Source organism: Leuciscus leuciscus, assembly GCF_965113295.1.
Source record: "Leuciscus leuciscus genome assembly, chromosome: 25".
NCBI lineage: Eukaryota > Metazoa > Chordata > Actinopteri > Cypriniformes > Leuciscidae > Leuciscus > Leuciscus leuciscus.
Window position 1 is genome coordinate 28163555 of NC_138724.1, and position 27559 is coordinate 28191113.

Sequence of the window (27559 nt, forward strand, 5' to 3'; positions counted from 1 at the left end):
GTGTGTGTGTTAATGAATTCCAATCAGTCGTAAATGGGACGCGCGTGCACGCTCAATCACAATTACCATAAATCCCGCCCATTAAATCCGACTGACAACTATATATGGGCATCATATTATGACACCAAACGAAGGATTTCAACATGTCTTCTCAAAAGCGAATGAAAAAGAGAAATTTCTCAGATGCAGAAATTGAAGTTTTATTATCAGAAGTTCATTCAAAACGCCACATTTTATTTTCAAGCGTACATAGTGGCGTATCAGGTCCTAAAAAAAAGGAAGCTTGGCAGCATATATTACAGATGCAGTTAATGGAGTTTCATCTGTTAATGGAACAGTCCCAGAAGTGAAAAGAAAATGAATTTTAATGAATCCGAAAATTTCCACCAGAACCACTTTACACACGATTTACGGAAAATTCGTTCTGCTCGTGTTTCATGAATGAGACCCAAGGTGCGTAAAGTACTTAAGCCCTGGAAAACCCTTGAAAACAGCCAAAATTATGAAGAGGTACTTGAAAAGTGCTTGACTTATTTAAATACAGTATACAGTAGCACACATTTGAAGTGGATCAAAAAAAGTGAATCAAAGTTGTCCTAATATGAGAACAGGCGTTCAAAATTCATGTATAACTTTGATGAATAAGTTATATTCATCTTCTCGATACAAAGTACGCCAACATTATAATATAAAATATAATTTATTGAACAATAATAGTCATTATACTTTGTATTTAATATATATGATTAAATTGGTTGTAAGTTGTATTTTGAATACCTTAAATCTCTAATTTGAGTTTTAAAAAGCCTTAAAAAATCCTAAAGATATTGTTTGATAAGTGTGATCTCCTTGAAAACCAGAAAAGTAGTGCTTGAAAAGTCCTGGAATTTCTTTTTACAGTATCAGTGAATGAACATATGGTCCGTAATGCCGGATTCTGGAACGTTCCCGCTGATGTCATGCGGATTTGACCTGGCTTTTGTGAATCTGACCCTTTGTTTGCATGTGTGTGTTCATGAATGTCCCTTATGAAACCCTCCTACAATCCAGCTCTGCAAGAAGGGTTTGGCTAGCTAGTCTTGATCCGAGTGAGAGAGAATGATGGAGAAAAAATGAAAAGATTTATAGCTAAACGCAGATGGTCTTCCATTTCCATTAGGTCTCCTCCTCACATCGCCTGACACACTCACATTTTTACACATATAATGCTGTTATGTACACTAAATGTGACGAATCTACATTCTTTTGCTGAATCCAAGGAAATTTGCCAAGTCAAATAACTGCTTCAACACACAGAACTTGTACACTTATACTCGTGTTGACCTCCAACTAGCTTCTGTTTGTTAAAAAAAACATGCATTTCTTTTTGCAATTAACAAACTTTACAGGTTTGCCTTTTGCAGTACTTATTATATGCATCATAATTCTGACACATTTTGGAATAATGCACCAAAAGAATATGCATATCTATAGCGTTTTTGTGCTACAAATCTGAAAAAGCACGTCAGACACATTTAGGCATTTTCAGATTTCAATCAGGACATTATTTGTGTATTTATAAAGGTCTTAGTTGGCTTAAAAGTTCATAAGTATAACAAAACAAGCACACAAACCATCTGTAACTGACATGTTTACTCTGCAGCCGTTATCGCACACACTGAAAGCTTTTCTTGTCTGCCGAAAAAAAGAAAACAAAAACGTTTTTCGCTCTCTAACTGAATAAGCATGTCGTCTCTTCCCTCTGTATCTGCTCTGTGTGTCTCTGGAATGATAAAGATCTGCTGTTAGTCGCTTGCATAACATTACTGAGGGCTTCTGATGACCCTCGCTGTCCTTCACTCGTGTGATCATGTGATTTGTACACTTATCTAATGAATATTAAGTATCTGACAGAACTGCAACGCCCTCAAAAGTCAAAAGTGGCCTTTTTGATGTCTCAAATCTTTATCTCACATGTGTCTCCTATAGGGTTTCAAAAGAGATCTCAATGATGCTCAAACAATATGAACAAACATGTACAAATTCTCATTGGTATCCACATTCATTTTATAGCAAAGTCAAATATAGTGCTTTTCGCAGTACATATCAAAGCAGCTTTTATGTTTATAATATCTTAGCATCTTCATGCCTTTAGTCCGAAATTTTTTCTTATTCGTCATTCGGTGGCTCTGAATTGTCAAAACACCTCTCAAAATGTTTGCTACAGATGCGAAAAACATAAAAAAAAAAAAAAAATTATGACGGACGAAAGTTTGGGTGGCGAACGTGTGTTCGGTAAACGTGATTGACACAACATGAGGTCGTATTTATTTTTTAACGTGCAAAAATTTCGGACGAGAATTTCGGACTCCTTTACATTTACAGTTGCAGATTACAGCTGTGCGATTAATATTGACGTTTTGCGGCGATGCAAGGCAAGCAATCAAGCAGTTGAGATTTGCTATAGGGTCATACCGTGTCAAGTCAACCAAATTTTGGTAAAAATTATTCTGAAGAGAGACAAACATAATAAATAGTGATGAAAGCCAAAATATCACATGTAATGAATGTATATTGACTGAGTAATGCACTATTTGTCGAGGGGGTCAAAATTACAATTTTAGAAAGAGATTTGGAGCCAAATTACAGGCGGGAAAAAATGACTTTAGAAAGATGGCAGCATCATGATTTCATTTCCACACAGAGATTGGTAGATCTATTAGTTTAATCTGTTGACTTTAGCAATCTTTGTTGCATTATATGCCAACGGTGACAGTTCAAAAAGTGGAAAAAGCACTTCTTGTCCCAAGTTTGCATGCCTGTAACTCAAGAAGTATTAACGATATCTTAATATCCTTTCAGATTCTGGTTCTTAACAAACATTTCTTTTGGTATCTTCATTTTAAAGGCCTTCGATGGTTCAATCCCAGAGATATGGTCATCTTAATGCGGCTCCATGAGTAAATTGGTCACTTTGCATGCAGCTGATGATTTTTTTTTTCTTTTAAAGAGGAACAAATAATGTTGAAACTAGAAACACATCTCGTTTTTTTCCATCAACACAATTGAATACAACATTTCTTTCTGAGTGCCATAAAAATTCCTTTTCCAAATTTTGCATGCCTGAAACTCTAAAAAGTTATCTTAATATCCTTCTAGATTCTATTTCTTAATAAACTTTTCTTTTGGAATCCTCATTTTAAGGTCCTATTGGTTCAATCCCATAGATACGGGGATCCCTATGCGACTCCATGTCCAAATTGTTGAATTTTTCCCCTTTTCAGTGGTCAAAAACCAAATATAGGTAACTTTTTAAACTGCTGATATTTATTGTGTTTAAAGATTAATGTCTGAAGAACAATTGTTATTATTTCCCTCTATCAAAATATTTGCACACAACATCCCTCTGGTTGAGCTGACACGGAATTGCTCTATATCACCCTATGCATATTTTTAGGAAATAGAGAAGAAACTTCTGAGACAAAGCTGATAATTCAGAGAAACATTACAGGAAGCTCCATTAAATCCCCTGAACTATGAAAGAGCAGTAAAACTGAGCATTACTGAGCTGCATTTCTCCAATCCAATCCTGTTTCTGTTCAGAACAATGATCGTCCTGTCATCCAATCAGCTGACGGGCATCGGGTCAGGGGGCGGGACCAGTAAAGGTCCCTCAGGTCATATAGAGGTTTTTATTGGCTGGAACAGATGGCTCACTTTCTCCTCATCTTTGTGGAAGTCGCCTTATCTCGCAGGGGTCACATTTAACAACAGTGAAGAGAACAAAGACCCTAAAATTAAGGTTGTAAATACAGATTTACTGTTTGTGGCTATCAGGATGAGCTGATTTTAAGTGGTGTTACTAGTTTCTATTGCTTATTTGAACAAACTTGAACACTCAGGTAACAAACAAAGTATTGATCTTTGGTACATGACTTGTCCAGGTTGTGTTACAGACATTCATATCATATAGCTTGTTTTCTAAGCATGCATGCAGATGTTAAACGACTTATAAGTTATATTATACCACTTTATAAATGATATATTCCACCGATACTTGACTGAATAGATTGTTACATTGCAGCTCAGCTATACACGGCATGCTCAAACTTTGGCTCTTCACTCTGTCATTTCTCTCTCTCTCTCTTCTTTGCATTTTCAAAAGAGGGAGGAGGGGGGGGGGGGGGGCGCTGATGTTTCTCTGCAAACATGTGACTTGACACACACACACACACACACACACACAGCTGAAAATAATTTAGGGCTGTAGGTCGCCCGAGAGAAAGAGAGAAGATAGAAAGAAGAAGAAAAAGACCGCAAACTAACGAAAGATCGACATTTATATTTAATGATAATAATTGTAAAAAAAAAATCTTCTTTCAGTCAATTTTTTGGGTTTTGGATCTTATTTTAATTATTAATTGTAATTTAAAATTTAATTAAATTATATCCTTTGTGGGAAATGTTGACATACAATGGCAATACTTTGTTTTACAGTTAGAAGTCACTAAGATAGACGATCTATCTTAGAGTACCGTTGTTAATTAATTCGATTAATTATTTAATAAATAAATGTATTAATATTAAATATAATAAAAAAAAATTTGCATGATTATATAATGTTTTGTTTTATAAAAAATGTTTTTAATAATGATACATTTTCTTCAAATCTTATACATTTTTATTTTATTTTAGATTGTTTTATTTTATTGTAATATTTTATTTATTTTATCTTATTGAAAAAATACTATATATATATAAATATATATATATATTTTTTTTTTTTTTTTTTGTTCTTCTACCGTTTAGTACCAGAAGTTTTGGATGGTTTACATTAATTGCTCATCAAAATAAGAGGGCTCTCCACACCAAAGTTGTGAAACTCCGCAGCACAACAATATCTCTCATTGATGCCAATGAATACTCGCCCACAGATAGATCAACACACTGAAGTACCACTGAAGCCCAGCGACACACCAGAGGCCTAATCACCGACTCAAGGCACCGTGGTAGACTCGAAATAGCACAGTTTGGTAACCTCTACGTCATCTGAGCCGGAGAGGAAGGTTTTTACGGCCGGCTCCAGTGGTGGCAGAATGCTGGGAATGTGGGTTAATCGTTGAGCTCTTGCACATGTGGAATGGCGCTCGCCGGCCGTGGAAACAGATGGGGTTCGTTTATATTGCACCCCCGCTTGTGTCCCATGGACATTGTCATACTTCCGTTTGGCAGAACAAAAAGAACAGACGCACACGTACACACTCGACAATCCTCTCCAAATGTGTTGGTTAAGTGGTAACACCTGTGTGGCGAGGGTCCGAACCGCTCGAAAACACACTCGACTGCTTAGCACGTTTTTTTTTTTTATTGGCTGGTTGATAATTACTGGCTCCTTTAAAACACAGAGCAGAGAGAAGTAAGAGGTCGTAGGTCACGTTGAGGTTTTTCCCCATTTTCCCTTTTTTTTTTTTTTTTTTTATCTCCTTTTTTAACTTTTGGAATATTTTGCGGGTGACGTTTCTCTGACGTTAGACATTTGTTCAGATCACTAACCCTGCACTATGAGAGTAATGAGATTTCCCAAATGAAGCAAAACTGGGATGTTTGTAACTGTGGTAACCAGTCTGTTGTAAACTCTCTGACTATAGTCTTTTGTGTTTGGGTTGTGAGTGAGTCATCCGGCCTCCAGGACTGAGTCCACTCCTGTGTCATGAGGATTCTGCTCTTTGATAAATGGATGACTGTTGTAAATGTCCAATATTTCTTAATCTAAAGTACTGTGTCTTTACCATGGTACAGTTAGGGCTGTCCTGTCCCAAATCCCAGTTTCCTCTAACTCGCGCATACAGTGATGGTTTCAGATTGTGATGCCATGCTGTTTTGATATTTACTATGGTATGTAGTGAATGCCATATTCATATTCATAGAATGGCATTTCAAGCTATTTCAATGCATTTAATCAAGCTTAGCGTTAGTTCTGGCAGGTCACATTAGTCACTAGTTAGTGACTCTCAGCTGATGAACATCTTTAGATAGTGGTCCTAAACAGATAGTGGTCCTGACAGAAATTATGCTATCCTTGTATATGTCCCTGAAACTATGATATTTCCATGTTAATTGTCCAAAAATGCTTATTTCTGTCTGTTTGTGTGTGTGTGTAGGATGCCATCTGCTAGCACCATGACTGGCGGGAGAGCACTGCTGCTCTGTACAAACACGGAGGACTGCATCTACCAATCAGCAAACGGGTACGTACAACCAAGTCCTTTAATTTCCTGCTAATTTGTTGCTGTTGTTGTTAAAGCTGTAGCTTTCCTGCCTTCCATATACCAATTGAATTGAGTGTGAATTTGACTATTAAACTATTTGTTTAATCAAACAAAGGAAGCATTGTTAAATATTATATTAATTATTTTTGTTGTTCTGTTTGGTGCCACTGGTCACTTAAAATGATGCACATGATAAATTCACTTAATAAATTATTTCTACTTAACTCTCTGGGGCTATTCGGTCATTTTTGATTGAACATTTATAATTGTTTTGTTTTTTTTAAGAATTTTTTACTTTATCGGAATGGTACGAAACTTGGTAAAGGTTTTGCCACTTGCTGTGTGAACACACACACACACACACACACACACACACACACACACACACACACAAAATCATGGACAAGATTTCAATAAGGTTAAACGGTCCTAGTCACACTTGTATTGTTCGCAATCAAAAATGCAATGGAAATGCACACAAACAAAATCTTACTGAAAGCTAATTTTTTGAGATATCAACCTCAAATTTACAATACAGCTTGTTTAGATTTATAGCTTTGATTTTCTCACGGTTTTAGAGTAAAACGTGTTTTGAATGTATATTTCATATAAAAAATTATTTTTTCATAACAATAAATGTACAATTTTATAACTTTTTTTCAAGTTCACTTTTTAATTTTTACTTTAGCAATACTCTGCCAAGTGTCGTCTTTGAAAAGAGATCAAACTTAAGTCTGTGCTCCAAAGCTTTCCAGATTTATGACAGTTTAAGTCGGAAAGGTTATTTTCAAGTCCATGTTTAAAAAGTTAATAAATGGATTATAACTATAAACTATTGCATAAATATAATCTAGTACCATAAAATCCCCTAAAAATGCTAAATATTAAATAAAAAACATTATTGGACTTAAATATAGTACAATCATTTCATTGAATGATTCCAATGGGTAAAAAGTTTTGCATAATGCTTTTTCCAATCCAATAAGTGTCCCAATCAGGACCATATAGCCAAAAATTACTCTGTGCACCTTTAATAAACTACTGACTGACAGTGCTTACAGTAAAACAATGAGACTTCAACTTTATTGTCTAACACAGAAATTAATAATAATAATAATAACTTTATTCTTATATAGCGCCTTTAAAGCAGCTTCTCAAGGCGCTTTACATACTAGAACAAGCAAAATTAAAATACAGCACTACAATAAAATACAATACAACAATACAACAAGATGCAAAAAAAAAAAAAAAAAAAAAAAAAAAAAAAAATCAAGTAAAAGCTAACCTAAAAAAATGCGTTTTTAAAAGAGATTTGAAATTACTCAGACACTGTGCATCTCTGATATTTGGAGGTAGAGCATTCCAAAGCCTAGGAGCATAGGATGAGAAAGCCCTGTCCCCCACAGTACGCAATCGAGTCTGTGGGACTGCCAATAGACCAGCTTGTGAAGAGCGTAAATGACGCTTAGGTGTGTATAAAGTTAAAAGCGCAGACAGATACTGAGGTGCCAAACCATGCAGTGCCTTATATGTGAGCATAAGGATTTTAAAATCAACTCGGAGCCTGACCGGGAGCCAGTGCAAAGACTTTAAAATCGGGGTAATATGCTCATTTCTCCTGATTCCAGTCAAAATCCTAGCAGCAGAATTTTGTACACATTGTAATTTGTTAAGTGTGGTTTTAGGAACCCCAGCAAGAAGTGCATTGCAATAGTCAATGCGAGAGAAAACAAAAGTATTAATAAGCCTTTCAGTCACCGAGAGGGATAACATAGAGCGGAGTCTAGCAATGTTTCTGAGATGAAAAAAAGAGTTCTTAACAATGTACCGCACATGAGAGTCAAAGGACAGACTAGAATCAAATATAACTCCCAAGTTTTTTAATTTAGTCTGTGCCTCCAAATCAGAGCCATCTATGTTTAAAATTAGTGAACCAGCCTTACGAAGCTGATGAGGGGTGCCAATAAGCAAGACCTCAGTCTTATCACTATTGAGACACAAGAAATTTTGGGACATCCATGTTTTTATCTCAGAAATATAATGTGTTAAAAAAGGAACATCCAGATTTTGACCAGGTTTAGAGTGAATATAAATCTGAGTGTCATCTGCATAAAAGTGATAATTAAGCCCAAGTGATCTTAGTAGCAGTCCAAGTGGAAATATGTAAATGCTAAAAAGTAACGGGCCTAGGATTGAACCTTGAGGAACACCCGTACGGACAGAGCCGAGCTCAGACCGAAAGCCACTCATACAGACAAACTGCTTACGATCAGAGAGGTAAGATCTAAACCAGGTTAAAACAATCTCAGAAACACCAAAGACAGTTTCCAGACGGTTGAGTAAAAGATTGTGATTAACAGTATCAAAAGCGGCACTAAGATCAAGGAGGATAAGAATAGAAAGAGAACCAGAATCTGAGGCTATTAACAGATCATTGGTGACCTTGACCAAGGCTGTCTCAGTACTATGAAATTTCCGAAAACCAGACTGAAGGGGCTCAAAAAGATTATTTACTGTGAGATGACTGTGTAGCTGCAAAGCCACAACACGTTCCAAAATTTTTGCCACAAATGGAAGATTTGATATCGGGCGATAATTATTTAAGTTGTCCAAATCTACATCATGCTTCTTCGGAACAGGTGTTACAGCAGCAGTTTTCAATGCTGCTGGGACAACACCAGAACACAAAGATTCATTGACAATGCCAAGAACAGCTGGGCACAGTGAGTCAAAACAAGATTTAAACAAGCTTGTAGGGAGGGGATCAAGTAAGCAAGTGGTAACTTTCATACATGATACCACGCTAGTGAGCAGCTCAGAGTCAACTTCAGAAAAGGCAGTAAAGGATGTGCCAGAGAAACTAGGCAAGCAAAGTACAGAAGAGGAACCAGGTATAGCATGAATGATTTTATAAACATTGTCAATTTTTGAGCTAAAAAAATGAAGAAAGTCATTACACACCTGATTTGAGACAGGCAGAGAGGTACCAACATTACATGTGAGAAGTCTGTTTATAGTATGAAAGAGATGCCTTGGATTTCTTTGATTATTATCTATTATCTGAGAAAAATAAACAGATCTGGCAGACTCAATTGCAGATCTATATTCCCCCAGGTGATCTTTCCAGGCTTGATAAAACACATTCAGGCCCGAGTCACGCCACTTGCGCTCCAATTTACGGCAAGCTGCTTTCCTAAAGCGCAGGTCGTCATTATACCAAGGGGCAGAACGAGTAAAAGAGACTCTGCGTGACTTCAAGGGAGCAAAATAATCTAAATTAGAGGCAAGAACAGTATTCAGGTGCAAAATCTTATCTTCCAGAGGAGCTGACGGAAGACCACTAAGAGAGGAAACAACAGAGTCTGCAAAGTCTGACGGATTAATTGATTTCCATTTACGAAAATGAACAGAGTGTGAGGAAGACACAGGCGGAAGAGGCAGTTCTAGATTAAAAAAGATTGCCAGATGATCAGAGAGACCAATATCAACTGAACACTGCTGTGATACAATTGCTTCGTTTGCAATCACAAGGTCTAATGTATGACCTTTGTTATGTGTAGGGCCGCTGATAAACTGTTTAAGATGAAAACAGTCTAATAAAAATAGGAAGTCCTTTGCCATCACACAGTCATTTTCATCAATGTGTATGTTGAAGTCCCCTAGAATGAGGATTCTCTCAAATTTATAACACAACATTGACAACAAATCAGCAAACTCAGTCATAAAAGCTTCATTTGCCTTTGGTGGTCGATAGACAGTAGCGATGGTAATTGCCTTTGGAGCAGAAATATTCAAAACAAGGCATTCAAATGATGAGAACTGTGGTACACTCACAGCGCTGATGTTTGATTGTAGATTATGAACCACAATAATGCCCCCACCTCGACCAGTAGGTCGCGGGAGATCAAACAGTCCATACCCCTCTGGAGTGATCTGGTTGAAGAGGAGACCGTCGTTTTGTTTATGCCATGTTTCAGTTAAAAACAATAAGTCCAGTTTTCGCTCTGCGATGATATCCGATAAAAGCAGGGCTTTATTGTTTACTGAGCGTGCATTGAGCAACGCAACATTTACGGGGCTCTGGCACATCGCAGAGTGCAACTCTGATCGAATGAACGAAGATAAGTTACTCAAGACAGCACCAGTACGAAATTCGCTTTTAGCCTGACGGCGACACATAGGTACGCAGATGTTGTTAGAGGAAGAGAGGCCATATCTGCGGCCAAAACTCCGATGTATGTACCGTCTTTGTCTCAGCAGGCCAGCGTTACGACAGAGTTCATAAGCATCTTTTTGTAAATAGTAGTTTTGTTTTAAGTTCAGCAACTGGTGTGCAGTGTACCTTAGAGCCATGCTTCGTTGATCCAGGATCGCAACAGTCCCAAGGCAGCGAAAGTCCAAAGTAAGGCCACAGGGTAAACTCCTCCGATAAGGCTCCAGGGTTCTCCAGAGAACGCAGGCAGATACAAGCAATAATCCAACGAATGTAAAATAGTCCCGCGACATTGCAACAAGTCGGAAGACTAAAAACAGCAGGTAGAAAACCCCACGTCAACATAAAAACAAACAAACTGTGAGAGGAGCGGCAGCCAAAGCGCGCCAGCGTACCCTCGTTCACTAGTATCTAGCGGTAAGAGTAGCTAATAAAACCGTGTTCTTCTTGGGACGGCAATTTCGGGTACTGCAATTTCTTTACTGTTTCTTTTACTGTATAAAATCATACCCTAAAGCTAAATGACATGTTCATAAGATCTTTTAGTCCATGCTTAAGTTTCCCAGCAAACAGACTGTGCCACATCCCTCATACACTGCAGTATTAAAACTAAACATGTCCAGTAAGTAAGGTAAACACTGATAGACTTCATAAACATCCCCAGGTGGGATATTGAGGGTAATTTTGGGACAAGCCTAACTGTGAAAGTTATTTTTACCGAAATCTAATTAAACTCCTTTGGTACTGCCAAACCCATGGTGGTTTGGAATGCCATAGTGTGTTAGTAAAAGATTTAAAACCTGCAGAAGAATGGGCGAAAGGAGTGAGCTCACTTTAATGAAGCCTTTTCGGTACACAGAGGCGTAGTGTGTATCTTTAGCCAGTTGAAAAATAGAGAGAATTCTTCATGTTCTGCTATCTTCAGATGCTATTTCATCAGCTCACTGTACAATGTTCCCAATTCTGTTAACTCAGCCAGGAAGAAGAGACTTTTTAGTTTATATCCTGGCTGATGATGGATGATGTGCCATGCAAGAGTTTGAGCAGGCCTATTCCTGAAGGCGACAAGAAAGAGACAATCACATATTTTGTCCTACACAATCCTCATTTTCCTCTCACCCCCTGTCTCTGCCTCGTTCCCTCTCTCTCTCTCTCTCTCTCTCGATTCTCTTCCTTGGGGTTTTGGAGCTTGACCTACTTTTTCCTCTTGGCTGCCTTGAGCTTCATGAAATGAGATACATTAGCCAGAAAGAGAAAAAAAAAAAAAAAAACATGCCAAAAGAAAGTTGCTAAAAGTTTATTTGAATTTTCTGAGAGCCAACAGTTTGTATTTGTAAAGAGGTATCACTATTTGGACGCATATTGGTGAAGATATTCTCCTGTAAAATTCTGTGGCGTTAGCAGCACACACAAAAAGTTTCTAGGTTCACATTTAACTCTGTTTGTTTGTTTGTTGGCACAATGTCATTGGACAGAATCCAAGGCTGTGTTTATTGACTGAGCCAATTAAAGAAAGGGAAAGATGCACGCCTGTCCCTTGAACTTTGGCCCATTGGTGCGAGCTCATTAGGTCAAACGTTCACAGAGGAGTTGTGCTTTCAGAAGGACTTGAGGCCGATTCATAACCTTCAATTAGATGCGCTGATGGTGACTCATTTATGCAGTGAAAGGCTTGTGTTTTTTGCCCACATAGGAAATAAGACACTCTGACTGCAAATCCATCTGCATCTCATTTGAACTTTTAAAAAATTTACATTTAAAAAGTCATTTTAATTTGTTGTACAATTGAAAGTCTAGACAATGGAATTAATACCAATACCAAAGGGGAAACTCTGAATATTTTGGTGTATGGCGGTATACTGTCTAAAGTAGCACTTTACTGTCTAGTTGACTACTTTGTCTGTAATTTTGTGGTTGTGAGATTTTTGTAATTGGTAATTTTGAAAATGTAATTATGTGTGAACTTTGTTTTTGAAATGTGATCTTCAAATGCACAGACTCTATAATTGCTGTCTAATCATTTAATGACTTAGACGTTCTTGATGACTTTAGCATCTTTCCTGTGGTCTCTTCAGGCTCCACTGCTGCGGATTGAAGCTTGACCAGGCCCGATCTGTGGTTCTTCAGCGGCCTGACCTGTGTGGGGTTGGGGACAGTCTCTCATCTCTGAGCAACCTCAACCGAAGCCCAGGAGACAACATAATGCTTGCCCACAAGAGTCCTTCCAATCCTCGGCCCATTGAGAACGGCTTGGGCGTTTGCAGCAAGTCCCCCAAAACGCCCTCAGGACTTAAAAGCACTGCCAGCATTCGGGACAAGATCTCCCAATGGGAAGGTAAAACGGAGACCACCGGGGCAAACACCCAGATGACGGGACCGAAAGAACCTGAAGGTGGGAAGAAGAAGGCACAGCCGGAAGTACAAAGGAAAGACAGCAAGAGACTTTTCAACTGGGAGAGACAGAACTGTGGCAAAGAGAATGGTAGCAAGTTTGGAGAACCTCTGCACACTTCTGAGGGACCCGTGAAAGAAAAGGAATGGATTTTGGACCCAAAATCCCCATTGGGGAAAACGACAGAAACTTGTCAGGACAAAAAGTCAGTGCTAACGCACATTAAGAAACTTGAGCAAGCGATGAAGGAGACTCCTTCCAAATCGTCCTTGTCAATGCCAGGCAATTATTTCTGCCCAGCTTCCAAAGAGGAGCAGGAAGAGGCAGAGAAAAGGGCCGCTGAGCCGATCTTCGGGACTTTAGATGTGGCGAGATCTGGCAGCCGTCGAAGTCGGGACCCCGAGAACGTCTACAGTGAACCTGGAGCTCCTTCCATTAACCCTTTACCAAAACCCCAAAGAACCTTTCAGCACCACACACAGACAAACAACCCTGTGGACAAACACGGTTTTGTCAAGGGTAAACGAAATCTTCCCCCTTTACCTTCCATACCTCCGCCACCCCTTCCCTCCTGTCCTCCACCACCAGGGGTCTGTAGAAGACCATCCGGACGAGCTCGAAACGCTAATAACAGGTAAGAAGACTGATATATATGATGACTTTCAGCCAATGTGACTTTAAGAATGAGCTCAGGGTTTGGATTGCATCAGGACAATTTGTACCTCATTTGGGTATCTAAACCAATCTAACAAAGTCCTTTTTGTAAACAAGTCAGTCTAGTTGGTGGCCATCCCAGGGCACCTACTTCCAGTCTTGCACAACTCCTAAAACTCCAATCTATTTGAAATCAGAAGGACTCTCCAAAACTGTTTAAAAAAACATGTCACCAAATCAATCTGTGAAAAACACACCTGAAACTGGAAAGAGCTTTGAGATTGACTGTACAACTAGTTTTGACAAGAAATCTGAGGTATATTTTTAGACTGCTGAAAGCTACAGAACAGAGAAACAAATGAATAGCCGCAATTCACAGAAATAACTGGACTCAGGCAGTGAAAGGTGGATTTGCAGTTATAATTTTGTGTCAATATGCTTAATTTAGGGGTAAAATCATACCCTGTATATTGTATTGTTATATATTGTATTGACAACTCATCAATTAAATATTTACCATTGTATATTCTGCATAATTGGATGTTTTGAAATAAACACTGACAAAAAAACTATACAAGTTTTAGGGCGGGACGACATGACGATATATATGACATTGATATGAGTGATCACACAGACCTAGACCTACCTATATTGAATTTATATAAAGAGTTCACAAGCAAATTTGCCTTGTATTTCCACGGCGTTGAAATCAGGCACACATAAATGTCAGGAAACACGATCCTGGCTGCATGTCAATGTCCATGGATCACTGGATCTTTGGTAAAGTTGTAAGGAACACTAAATCGAGTCCAACCTTTTGTTTAAACTGATAATCGTTTTTTTTACTCGCGTTTTCGCGGTTTCCCCTGTTAAATCCAGTCACGCAGTCCCAAGGTTTTTTCCTCCATTCTGTCCTGATGGAGTTTTGCTTCCTTGCCACTGTCGCCTTTTTCCACCTTTGTTGCCATTGGCTTGGCTTGCTTAGTTGGGGACATTAAATTTAACATTTAATTTAACATTCAACAATAATATTGATCTGCCTGCATTGAGACTATTATGAAACAAAAATGAAACATCACTGAACTCCCTTAAGCTGGACTGTGACGCTATTTTCTTCTAGAAACAAACTTTTTTGCATTATTTTCCTGTTATCTCTGTAAAGCTGCTTTGAAACAATCTATATTGTAGAAAGCGCTATATAAATAAAGGTGATTTGATGTATTACTTTGGAAGCTTAATACATCCATACAGTGAATTCGTCAGGATTTAAAAACCCGTAATTCCTCATCTCATATTGCTCTCAGTGTTACGTGCCATTCCATACGTAGAGATCCTCACTGGAGAAATGGCACGTGGACTGAAGGAACCTCGCAAATTTAGTAGCCGACCATCTGATTTTTATGTCACACTAATGTGAAAATAAATCTTTTGAAACCAAGACTCCCCTAAAGGATTACCGTCCTCAGTCTTTATGGAGATGCAGTTTTAATGGTAGCATTTATCAGTCTAGCCCATCTATGAAATATGTTTTAACTTTTGACATTGTGGTGCAATCTTAATCTTGAGTCCTTCTCTGTGGAAAAGGGGGTCTGTTTTTAATTGAATCTGTGCAAAGTCCAATCTTGTACGTTAAACCAGAGGACCTATAAGTTCTCCAATTTCCTGTGGACTTAATTGGCCTCTTCTTGATCTTTATATTAATGACGAGTTTTATTTGTATTTGTTGAACCTGCAGGAAGTCTTACGAGTTTGAAGATCTTCTACAGTCGCCAGCCGAAGGTTGTCGAGCAGATTTCTACGATCTGTCTAAGCTAGGACTCACGCGCACTTTATCGGAGGAGAATGTCTATGAGGATATCCTAGGTATGACCATGCACTGCACCACAATGGTACTGGGTAAAACTTGGCTGACTCTCTGACTGTGCACCTGACAGAGCAATTTCCCAGAAGCCCAGGAGCTTGAAACTTTAATAAGCACCAAATTGAGACAAGGCCATCACAAATATTGGTGTTTCTTTGCTCAACCTCACCAGTGGTCCTCTGTGTTTGGGTTACCCCACATCAGTCTTCTCAACAGCATGATGTGATCTCTTATCCGTGGCTTGGAAAAATAGAGTTTGATTGGATGCAGGGCCGTGACGTCAACAACAAAAGCCATTTTCCTGACTTTTAAACATTGATAAGCCAATTGATTTTGTTGTCCTAACTATGTTAGTTTAGTACCATTATATTGTAATTTCAGGGCTTTTTTAACACCTGGCTCGTTTGAAACATTTGTTTCAGAACCTTGGTGCGTTTTCTCCCTTAGTTTGGTTCGTTTAGGCATAAATGAACATGGCATTCGCCCTTCGAGAAGAAAATGCCACATTGTAACAAATTAAGTACAAAGCAAACGATCTACAGGTCTGAAAATGCCCTTAGTTAGTATAGCAATTTCAGATCTACAACCCATTTTTGGGTCGTAACCCCAAAAAGATGGAGAACCATATGCTGGAAAGCATATCTTTCCCTATGTCCTTTGGCCTCTTTTCCCTCGCCATGACCATATTGGTCCATATTCTCCTCTTTCACTTCCTCTTCTTTTTTCAGCGCACATAAAAACCACAATTGCCAAAGTGCGATTCATCTTGCTCTATTTGTTTACCACTAGCGCATCCTGATGACGTTTTATTCTTCTGTGCTAATTTGCGTCGTAGCCTACGATTCAATAGGCGTCATCATCGTACAGTCTACATACCCAAGTTTATTGGGATTTATTTATATGATTTGTAATGATGATTTTATAGGATTGTCGAAATCACGCAGTCTGTATCAGGCATTAAACTTTGATCATCTGAGATTATGATAAATCTGTAGTCTGACTACTAGCCAGATCAAGTTAAAGTTGTTTTCACACACCTCCTACTTCCTACTTGTTTAATGATGTGTCTAATTCTATAATGACATTTTTACCAGTGATCTAGCGTTTCTCTCTGCTCTGGCAACTAGCAGTCCTTTTTAATGGTTTTGAACGTGGAGCAGAGCGTACGTTCTCTTGTGTTCTAGAACTGGATGTCCCAACATCATAAACTCTTCCCACCAGGCGCATCTGGTGGATGAATCGACGTGACAGAGGCTTTCTGCATCAAAAAAAAAAAAAAAAAAACACCTTTCTTCCACTCAAACATTTTCCTTATCCCCTCTCTCTCTTTCTCTCTGGCTCGTTTGTTCTTCGAAGACTTTGCTAGGAGTTTATCTTCTTGTTAGCGCCACTGGTGATGCCACACGCAGCTAATGAGGTTTGTGCGGATTCCCTGGCAAACTTACAAACATCTGGAAAGCAACCAAACACATGACGTCAGTTTGCTGAAAAGCGGATCCAAACCAGGCACTGTGTTGACAAGGGGAAATTAGCGAAAAATGCCCACAATAGCTAGCACCACTAACTTGTCAGAAAACTTGATTTATGACCTGTCGTTATGAAAGCATTCAAATTAGTTTTTTTTTGTTTGGTAGGAAATTCGTAGCTTGATTTTTTTTTTTATATATATATTTTGAATATTTTGAAATGTAAGTGGGATTTAGTGTCTAAATATGGTTCGAGTTCCTTCTTAAATGTAAATCTGGGATTTTTTTGTCACTTGTTTTATTGTCTACAGGTTTAAATCATCCGTCCTTAACAAGACACATAGGCTTAATTCCTACTTAGTGTTTTTTACTTGTTTTTCAGTATATCTAAACATTGTTAAATCAAGATACAATTACTTGAGATGCAAAATTACTCCACATATTAAGTCATGTTTCTGAAAAATGTATAAAAATTATGTCTGAGTTCATACTTAAAGGAGAACTCTGTAACTCTAGCGAACTCTTGTCACTTCTTCGCTGATTTTCCCTTTTGTTGTCGCATGTTTTCCCCACGAGCTCCCCCTACAGCTGTGGGGGGGCGTATATTTCACAACACGGTCGTAAAAAACTCACTTGCGGCGGCCTCCTCCCCCTCGCTACCGCTGCTCATGTGCGTTTGTTATGATCGGAGCAAGCCAACTGTATCGTGTGGAGCTATGTCTACCGAGGTGGGTAATCTGGTAATACATCATACATGCGTGTGTGTTTATGTTGAATTGCCGTAAAGCAATTTGTGTTTCGCGCTCGTTCTCGTTCTAGTTCTCGCTTCTCACGAGACTTCCAATTTCTAACTTGCCGGGACGGTAGTGTTGCAAGTTGCAAGGTTGGTTTTCCGCCTGGGAACGCTGGGGGGAGCGGGGAAAGTCACCAATATCACCAGAACAGGTTGTTTAACCATCCAAATGATTTCTAGACAGTTTTATTAAGTTAAAAAAGTTACCAAGTTCTCCTTTAAACAAGAAAGAAAAATATCTGCCAATGGGGTCAGTAAAATAGTAAACATTATAAACTTAATACAGAGTAATAAGTTTATTTTTCTTAGCACATTGGCAGATATTTGTTCTTGTTTTAAGGATAAAGACCCTTAATTTTGATAATTTTTCAGAAAACAATAATTTTACTTCTCAAGAAATGTATCTTAATTTAAGAATATTTAGATATTTTACTGAAAAACAAGTCAAAAATACAGATTCTTTATTATTTTTTGCAGTGTAAAATGCTAATCATTATCTATACAGCATTACGGTTTAGAAAAATGGCCAAGCAAGCATTACTAATAATCTTGGTGTACATTTTGTTTCAAAGACCCTCCATCGAAGGAGAACCCATATGAAGACATAGAGTTGGAAAGCCGCTGTCTCGGGAGCAAGTATCCCGTTCTTTCTACCCCTTCCTCTCCCATTCCCGACACTCCATCCAAGGTATTCGTACAGCATTCCTGATTAATTCTTTCCACTCTAGAGCGAGTACTTTATATCCATCAGCATTCGATACTAACATCTAGATGAGTGATGTGAATTCACATTAGTATCGTTTATTCCCCCCAAAATTTTAAATGTCATGTACTTGTACATTAGATGCAAAATAAATATTATTGATCTGGCTGCATTGACACCATTATATATACAGACCCTTTCCAAAAAATTTGAATATCATGGAAAAGTTTATTTATTTCCATAATTCCATTCAAAACGTTAAACTTCCATAGATTATAGATTCAGGGTCCACAACTTAAACGATTTCAAGTATTTAGTTGTTTATTTGTACATAATTTGGGCTTCCAGCTCATAAAACCCACGAAAACAGGATTTCAAAAAATTTGAATATTACATGAAATCACACAGTAATTACACAGTAATACCATGGTCATTGAACCAGGTTTTGGTTCTTTTGGCAGTGTGGGCAGGTGCAAATCCTGCTGGAAAATGAAGGAAGCATGAAGTGCTCTGAAAATGTCCTGGTAGACGGCTGCGTTGACTCTGGATTTAATAAAGCACAGTGGACCAAAGTCCTCTTTTCTGATGAGAGCAAATTTTGCATCTCATTTGGAAACCAAGGTCCCAGAGTCTGGAGGAAGAATGGAGAGGCACACAATCCAAGATGCTTGAAGTCCAGTGTGAAGTTTCCACAGTCTGTGTTGGTTTGGGGAGCCATGTCATCGGCTGGTGTTGGTCCACTCAACGCAGCCGTCTACCAGGACGTTTCCAGAGCACTTCATGCTTCCTTCATTTTCCAGCAGGATTTGCACCTGCCCACACTGCCAAAATAACCCAAACCTGGTTCAGTGACCATGGTATCACTGTGTAATTACTGTGTGATTTCATGTAATATTCAAATTTTTTGAAATCCTGTTTTCGTGGGTTTTATGAGCTGGAAACCCAAATTATGTACAAATAAACAACTAAATCCTTGAAATCGTTTAAGTTGTGGGCCCTGAATCTATAATCTATGGAAGTTTAACGTTTTGAATGGAACGTTTTGAACTTTTCCATGATATAAAAATTTTTTGGAAAGGGTCTGTATATTATTTCTCCAGAGCGGCTAGATATATAAATGAACCAAATGAATAACTTTTTTATCCATCACTGAACTCCCTTAAGCTGGACTATGACGCTATTTTCTTCTAGAAACAAACTTTGTTGCATTATTTTCCTGTTATCTCTGTAAAGCTGCTTTGAAACAATCTGTGGTGTAGAAAGCGCTGTATAAATAAAGGTGATTTGACTTGACTTGAATTGAATTACAATTTCTCAATGACAGCTCTCCTCCAAGCCTGGTTTCTTCTGATAACATTTAGATGAATGATGTGAATTCACATTAGTATAGTTTATTCCCCAAAAATTAAAATTAATGTACTTATTCATTAGATGCGAAATAAAGAGAAAAGAGCATTCTGCTTCATCCCGCTCCTTTTCGAACATATTGTAATTATTGTCAAGGTCAAGGTCAAATTTATTTATAAAGCACATTTCCAAGCAGTCATTACTGCCACAAAGTGCTGTACAGAAATTCATACCAGACATAAAACATATTAATTAATCAGAAAGAGAAATTACATAGGCAAAATGTCCCAATAATAATAATAATAGTTAAAACACATGTAGACATTTTTACAATCAAACATCACAACGTCACAGCTCGTATTGTATTAAAAGATTTATCAAAAAGATGAGTCTTTAAAAGCGATTTAAATGACTCAATAGAGCTAGCTTCCTTAATATTAAAGGGAAGAGCATTCCATAGCTTAGGTCCTGCAACCGAAAATGCTCTGTCTCCTCTGGTTCTCAGTCTAGATCTAGGACAGTCTAGAAGTCGCTGGTCATTGTTATACTTTATAGATATTGTTATATGTTGCAACATACTTATTGTATTTTTATATCTTATTTTATTTGTATCTTTTTGTTGCTCGAAATAACAATAAAGAAAGAAAGAATAAAGAATAAAAAAAGAGCAGCTAGTACATTCCACAAAACATCTACATTTGTGTCCTATGGAAGATTCAAAGCCATTCAAGTTTGGAGTGACACGATAGGTCAGGTAACCTGATCAATCAAATTAGCAACTGACTCTGAATTACAATCTCTCAATGACAGCTCTCCTCCAAGCCTGGTTTCTTCAGGCAGAATTCAGAGCGACGCAGTTTCAAGCTGTTGGAACTGCGTAAGACCGGCAGAGACGGCGGCATCGCGTCCCCGTCCCGAGTCAGCCCTCCATCAACACCCAGCAGCCCCGATGACACCCCGTGCCTGTCAGGGGATCCGTACAACCGGCGGCGGAGAAAAATCCCAAAGGTACAGTCAAAGAGGGGCCCAAGTCAGTGTAATCCTTGACTTATCAGTGATTTATGGTTCTGACTGAGACACTGGCCCGTCGGCATGCTTCCACTGCTAATAAAAATGCAAGAAGAATGTGACAGGCAGATGAGACACCTGAAAAATGGAGGGAAAAAGTCATTTCCTTCAAAACTCCTTTGCGAAAGACTTGGACGGGCTGTGTCTGATAAAGCAAGGGCCGTGACTGTTTTCTTTTTCAACAGATGGTGCAGAAAATCAACGGCATCTTTGAGGCCCGCCGGGGGAAGAAGAGGATGAAGAGGGTCTCGCAGTCGACCGAGTCCAGTTCAGGAAGAGGTTTGTGAGGGCAACATTATACCTTAGCTAAATTTAGACCCACCTTTTCCTGTTAAAGCCAAGCTTGAAGGAGTAGTACATTCAGTTTGCTCACGCTTATCACATGTGAATCGAGTATATGTTTCATTTTTAGTTTTGTATATATGTGTATGTATATATGTATATATATATATATATACATGCACACACACACGCACACACACACATATATACATATTTTGTGTATATATATATATATATATATATACACACACAAAATATGTATATATGTGTGTGTGTGTGCGTGTATGTATGTATATATATATATATATATATATATATATATATATATATATATATATACATATATACACAAAACTAAAAATTTAATATATAGGCTACTCATATTATATGTTTATATATATATTTGTTTTTATTTTTACTTTTTATTTTGTTCATTTTTACTTTTTATTAACGCACACACACACATGTTATATGCCAAGTTTATTTTTACTTTTATTATTACTTAATTAAGTATATATATATGTATATGGAAAAATTAAAACATGCATATAAAAGAATATATAAACATACATTAAGGGCTGTCAAATCGATGAATTGCACCTAACATAAAATGTTGTGTTTATATAATATATGTGTGTGTGCGCGCACACACACACACACACACACACACACACACACATTATATTATATGTACACACATATATTATATAAACTTTTATGTTAGATGTGATTAATCGATTTGCCAGCCCTAATAATAAAAAAACAACATTTATTTTTACTTATTACTTTATATATATACAGTATATATATATATATATATATATATATATATATATATATATATATATATATATATATATATATGTATGTGTATGTGTATGTGTGTGTGTGTGTGTTTGTTTGTTTGTACATATTGTACATTTTCTATATTTTCTTTTTTTGTTTATAATTTTTTAAGAAAGATAATACATGGTTTATATCGAGTTATAGTCTGACCCTTGGATGACCATATTTGTTGCACCCATATTCACCTAGAAAGTAACAGCCTATTTAACAATGCATTGTGGGCCAGTCCGGGCCTCCGCCACATGTGCGTCCACTTAGCTTTATGGACACGTTTACAGTTTTGGGTCAGTTGCGTTTGACCCATTTTTCCAGGGATGATAGAATTATGTTACGTTATAGGATACACATGTGCACCCAAGCATGAAATGTCTTAGTGAATACCTGCATACTGATTCTCTGGTGACCTTTGATCTCTCTCTCTCTCTCTCTCTCTCTCTTCTCCGGCACAGTGACGGATGACAACAGCGAGTCTGAAAGTGACACAGAGGAGAAACTAAAGGGTAAGAGGCCTTACAGTCACTGAAAATAAGACACACAATGAACTTCTATGGGGAAAGGCATCATATTTTTCCTCCTCATCTACATTAGCTCACAGTCAGAGATTAGTGTCGGTCCAGTCTATGTTGAGGCAGACCGGTCGATATCGCACTTTGGAGCGAGACTTGATGGACTTGCAGGAGAGGAAGTTGTTTGAGTACTTCCTGGTTGTGGCTCTTCACAAAACCAAAGCCGGTGTGCCGTATTTACCAGAAGTCACACAGCAGTTCCCTCTCAAGGTACTAACATTTCTCATTTCTCCCGATCAATCTGGACTTGAAGATGTTCACGTCACCAGTGAAAGATCAGGAAATGTCCCCTAAGGTTTTCTAAACTCGTGCATCTGTGTTCCTGATTTTTTTCCCCCTCACTAGTTGGAACGAAGCTTTAAGTTTATGCGAGAAGCTGAAGACCAGCTGAAAGTCATTCCGCAATTCTGTTTCCCTGACGCTAAAGACTGGGCACCTGTGGACAATTTCCCCAGGTATCGAATCCACATGGTTTACAGCCCCTCAATAGTTATTAGAAGCACATATTTGTGCCGTTTCGAAAGCAATTGCTCATTGTTACACGATCAAATCTGTTGTTTTCAGTGAGACTTTCTCGTTCGTCTTAACCGGAGAAGACGGGAGTCGAAGATTTGGCTACTGTCGCCGCTTACTGGTGAGCTGCTCTCTTTATTTGTCATTTTGCAGAAATAATTATTCAGACTGCAAGGCTAGACGTTTATGATGAAACATGAATGAGATGTGAATAGCCTCTCTCAGACTGTGTGCAAAATGAAGTAACATTTACTCAATAGAAAAGGTTCTTTATTGTGGAAAAGGTTCTTAACACTAAAAGAAAAATGGTTGTTTTGAGGACTGGTCACTTAAAGGTTCTTTGGGGAACCAAAAATGGTTCTTCTATGACATCATTGTGAAAACACCTCTTTTGGAACCTTCATTTTTAAGAGTGTAGAATGTTTCAAACTGCAACAATGTTTCAAACTGTAGCGTTACATTATTGTCACATGACCTCATTAGGTTGCATTTTAGTGACTTCTAATCAACAGTTAGAAGTAAATGTTATTTTGTATTTTTGAATAATTTTTTTGGGGCATTCTCACCAGTCGTTTGTTTGTGTGTGTGTGTGTGTGTGTGTGTGTGTGTGTGTGTGTGTGTGTGTGTGTGTGTGTGTTTTAGCCCAGTGGTAAAGGGAGGCGTTTACCTGAAGTCTACTGCATTGTGAGCAGATTGGGCTGTTTCGATCTGTTCTCTAAGGTATTTCATCTGCTCTTTAAGTATCTCAGTCTGCATTTATTCTCTTGTGCTTCTCTGTGTTGGTGCTTTTGTCAGTATGCAAATATAGATCATTAATATCTGAAGTAAAATTTCAAAATGTGGATACAAAAAATGTCGATGTGACTGTGATTTTGTCGCACAGAACTTACTTGCTGTCCCTGGAACAACATTCTTATCTTATTTTATTTTATTATTTATATATATATTTTATTTTCATTTTTATCATTATATTATTATTATTATTAATAATAATAATAATATTTTATTTTTCATTTTATCTAAAAAAATGTTTTTCATTTTATTTTATTTTAATTTATTTATTATTACAATGACAAACTGATAATAATGTTTGTTGCTCTTATTGGTGGTATTATTATTATTATTATTTTCATTTATTATGTTGAATAATATTATTCGGCGGTGGGCAAAAACTAATAAAAAAAAAGTGTATTATTTATTTATTTAGAACGGTTGAATAATCTGTGGGTGGTGGTCAAAAAATTATAAAACAAAATTATGTTTAATTACAATGATAAACCAATAATGATGTTTATTTTTATTTTTCTAAATTTTATTTTTCTAAATATTATTATTATTTATTTTGAATGATGTTGAATAATATTTGGGTGGTGGGCAAAATCTAATCAAAATATTTGGCTTTATTTATTTAGAACTGTTGAATAATATATTGGTGGTGGGCAAAAAAATATTAAAAATATGTTTAATTACAATGATAAACCGATAATACTGTTTGTTTTTCTGATTGGTATATTATTTTCATTTTATTTAATTTTTTTGAATGATGTTGAATAATATCTGGGTGGTGGCCAAAAACTAATACGAATATTTGGTTTTATTTATTTATTAAGAACTGTGTTGATTAAAGTATGGGTGGTGGGCAAAAAAAAAAAAATATATATTGTTTTATTACAATGATAAACTAATAATAATGCTTGTTGTTCTTATTCAAATTATTGTAATATTTATTTAGTTCTTTAGTTCTTTATTTTGAAAAATTTATGTTTTTTTTTGTAAGAAAAAAAAAAAATAGATTCAGGAAAATGGTGATCTAAAACAGTGTTGATTTCCATCTGATGTAGATCCTGGATGAAGTAGAAAAGAGACGAGCAATCTCTCCTGCGCTGGTCCAGCCTTTTATGAGAGGAATTATGGAGGCTCCGTTCCCAGCGCCGGGAAGAACCATCAGCATCAAGAACTTTCTTCCGGGATCAGGAACAGAGGTCAGTTTAAAGCCGGGAATATGAACACGGTTTCTTTTTACAGTGGCCTTGCAAGTGTCTGGTGAGTGTTTCATCTTGAGAATGTTTTAACTTTGAGTCTCGAAGCTGATTTGCGCTTCTCTCTCCCTCTCCTTCTGCAGGTGATAGAATTATGCCGGCCTTCAGATTCCCGTCTGGAACATGTGGATTTCGAGTGTTTGTTTTCCTCTCTGAGCTTGCGTCTGCTTCTGCGGGTGTTTGCTTCTCTTCTTCTGGAGCGAAGGGTCATCTTCACCGCAGATAAACTCAGGTACGACCCTTTTACACCTGCTATCACCTCTGATACGGTCTGCATCTGGAATTAACAAGCATCTCAAAACCAGCAATATATCCAGAAATATCCCAAACCCTGGTTTTAGCACAACGGTTGATTGACAGGTGAGTAGACGGATGTCCAGTTGTGAATCAGCATCAAATAAACACATGAGAATGATTCACATGATAATCCTATGGATCAGTCTGAGGTTTGTCGGCATCGAAAGCTTCTTCCCACATGTGTGTTTGTGCGTGAACCCAAAAGACGACGAGGGAAGAATGAAAAGATATGACACACGGCAAGAGTGGGAAAATTCAGCTTGTGGAACCGTTTTTCACAGCTCAAGACAGATATGGAAAAATGCTGTTGTGTAATATAGTCGCCTTGGGAACAAAAGTCAACCCCAATGTTTTTTTCTACGGAAAAAGCTGCGAGACTAGTCCTCACTGGAAGATCTGGGCCTGTCACGAGAGTTGTGTCCCTTTGTAGGGATCATCAGAGCAGCGTCCTCCCTAAGAAGATCATTTTGATATTTTTGAGATTGATGAGCTGATGAAATACATCTTAGGAATAGACAAAATACAGGAATCGTTCCACAAATCAGAGAAGAAATCTGCATCCTAATGAGTAACATTGAGTTTTTAATGACAGGCTGATGACATGAAGATTAAAAAGCAAGAAATGGCTGTCAGAAAATAAAAAAAATAAGATGATACCCTCAGTGAAAACAAGCAACCAAATGAAAAATACAAAATATTTTTATATATATATATTTTTTTTTTACTTTTTTTTATTATATATATTTATTATTATTAATAAAAAAAAATTTTTTTATCCTAATGGGTAAATCACCCATTAAAATCATCCAATTTCAGCTCATATTTAAGCCCAAAATCAAAAGACAAAATAATTATGGCAGTATTTTACAAATTCTCCCATCAAATAATTTAAAGAAATATTTATAAATAATTTATTATAATGATAAACTGATCATTATTTTTATTCATTTATTTTTTGCATTATGGTAATGGAAATTTGGCAGGGAAAATGTGCGTAATAAAATGTCACAATGCAAAAATCATAAAGATCCTAAAAAAGCTTTTCTTTTTTTACACAAAGTATAATTTAAGATTACTTCTATTTCTTAATTCATGCACCATTTAAAAAAATACTCAAAGAATAAGCAATAGTAACACTGAGGCTTGCTTTAGCGAACAGCACTGATGGATTCTGCTGTGCTGCCATCTTCTGGTGTACATGTGTAATTACAGTCATATCAACATTATGAGAGAATTTCTAACAAACATTCTGAATACATATCCCGCTCTCTTTCTCTTCAGCACCCTCTCTAAATGCTGCCATGCCATAGTGGCTTTGCTGTACCCGTTCACCTGGCAGCACACTTACATCCCAGTCCTGCCACCTTCCATGATGGACATCGTCTGCACGCCGACACCCTTCATAGTGGGGCTGCTGTCGAGCTCCCTGGCCCGACTCAAAGAGCTCCCGCTTGAGGAGGTGAGACAGACATACTACTGTTTCTGCAGTATGTAATAAGAAAACTGCATATGTTCTGTATGCAGAATATCAGTAATAACAGCCATATGACATGTTTATATATAAATATATATATATGACATGTTTAGCATCAACTAATGTATGCAGAATATCAGTAATAACAGCCATATATAAGACATGTTTATACTTTATATATATATACTGCACAGTATGAACTGTATACTGCATTCTTATTTAATAATAGTGCAACAATATGCAGCAAGGTTATAATACATTTATTTATTTCTATTTCATTTTCAATTTTTCTCTCCGGTTTATTTAATTTTTTTGTAGTGTTTATTTTATTGGATGTGATTAATCGCATCCAATATAAAAGTTTGTGTTTAAATAATATATGTGTGTGTACTGTGTATAATTACTTTGTATATATAAATACACACACATGCATGTATATTTTTAAGAAATATTTGCATGTTCAGACTGTATATATATTTATACATCATTTATATTATATATAAATATAAGCATTTTATATATAAATAAAAAAATCTTAAATATATACATGCATGTGTGTGTATTTATATATATATATATATATATATATATATACAAAATAATAATCATATACAGTACACACACATATATATTATGTAAACACAAACTTTTATTTTTGATGCGATTAATCATTGCCCAGCACTTGTTTTTTGTTTTGTTGGTCAGTTCTTTGTTAGTTTTTGTTTTCAGTACATTATAGTTTTTAACAATTTTTTTTATTTTTAATTTTTTTTCAATATTTTTTTATTTCAGCAATT

General features: G+C 37.0%; 1 protein-coding gene across 2 annotated transcripts in view; it reads left to right on the forward strand.

Moving 5' to 3' along the window:
* The window catches only part of LOC309491200 (DENN domain-containing protein 2A), a 44381-nt gene that overhangs the window by 12543 nt on the left and 4279 nt on the right, over positions 1-27559 (forward strand). For both annotated transcript variants that reach the window (XM_082160650.1, XM_082160649.1), the window contains 14 exons: positions 6141-6227; positions 12537-13487; positions 15243-15370; positions 18200-18315; positions 20488-20685; positions 20931-21024; positions 22323-22373; positions 22462-22649; positions 22785-22894; positions 23004-23073; positions 23595-23672; positions 24794-24934; positions 25075-25223; positions 26570-26747. In XM_082160650.1, coding sequence (XP_082016776.1) covers positions 6142-6227; positions 12537-13487; positions 15243-15370; positions 18200-18315; positions 20488-20685; positions 20931-21024; positions 22323-22373; positions 22462-22649; positions 22785-22894; positions 23004-23073; positions 23595-23672; positions 24794-24934; positions 25075-25223; positions 26570-26747 — 2538 coding nt within the window. In that variant the 5' untranslated portion in view covers position 6141. The remainder of the gene's footprint in view (positions 1-6140; positions 6228-12536; positions 13488-15242; positions 15371-18199; positions 18316-20487; positions 20686-20930; positions 21025-22322; positions 22374-22461; positions 22650-22784; positions 22895-23003; positions 23074-23594; positions 23673-24793; positions 24935-25074; positions 25224-26569; positions 26748-27559) is intronic.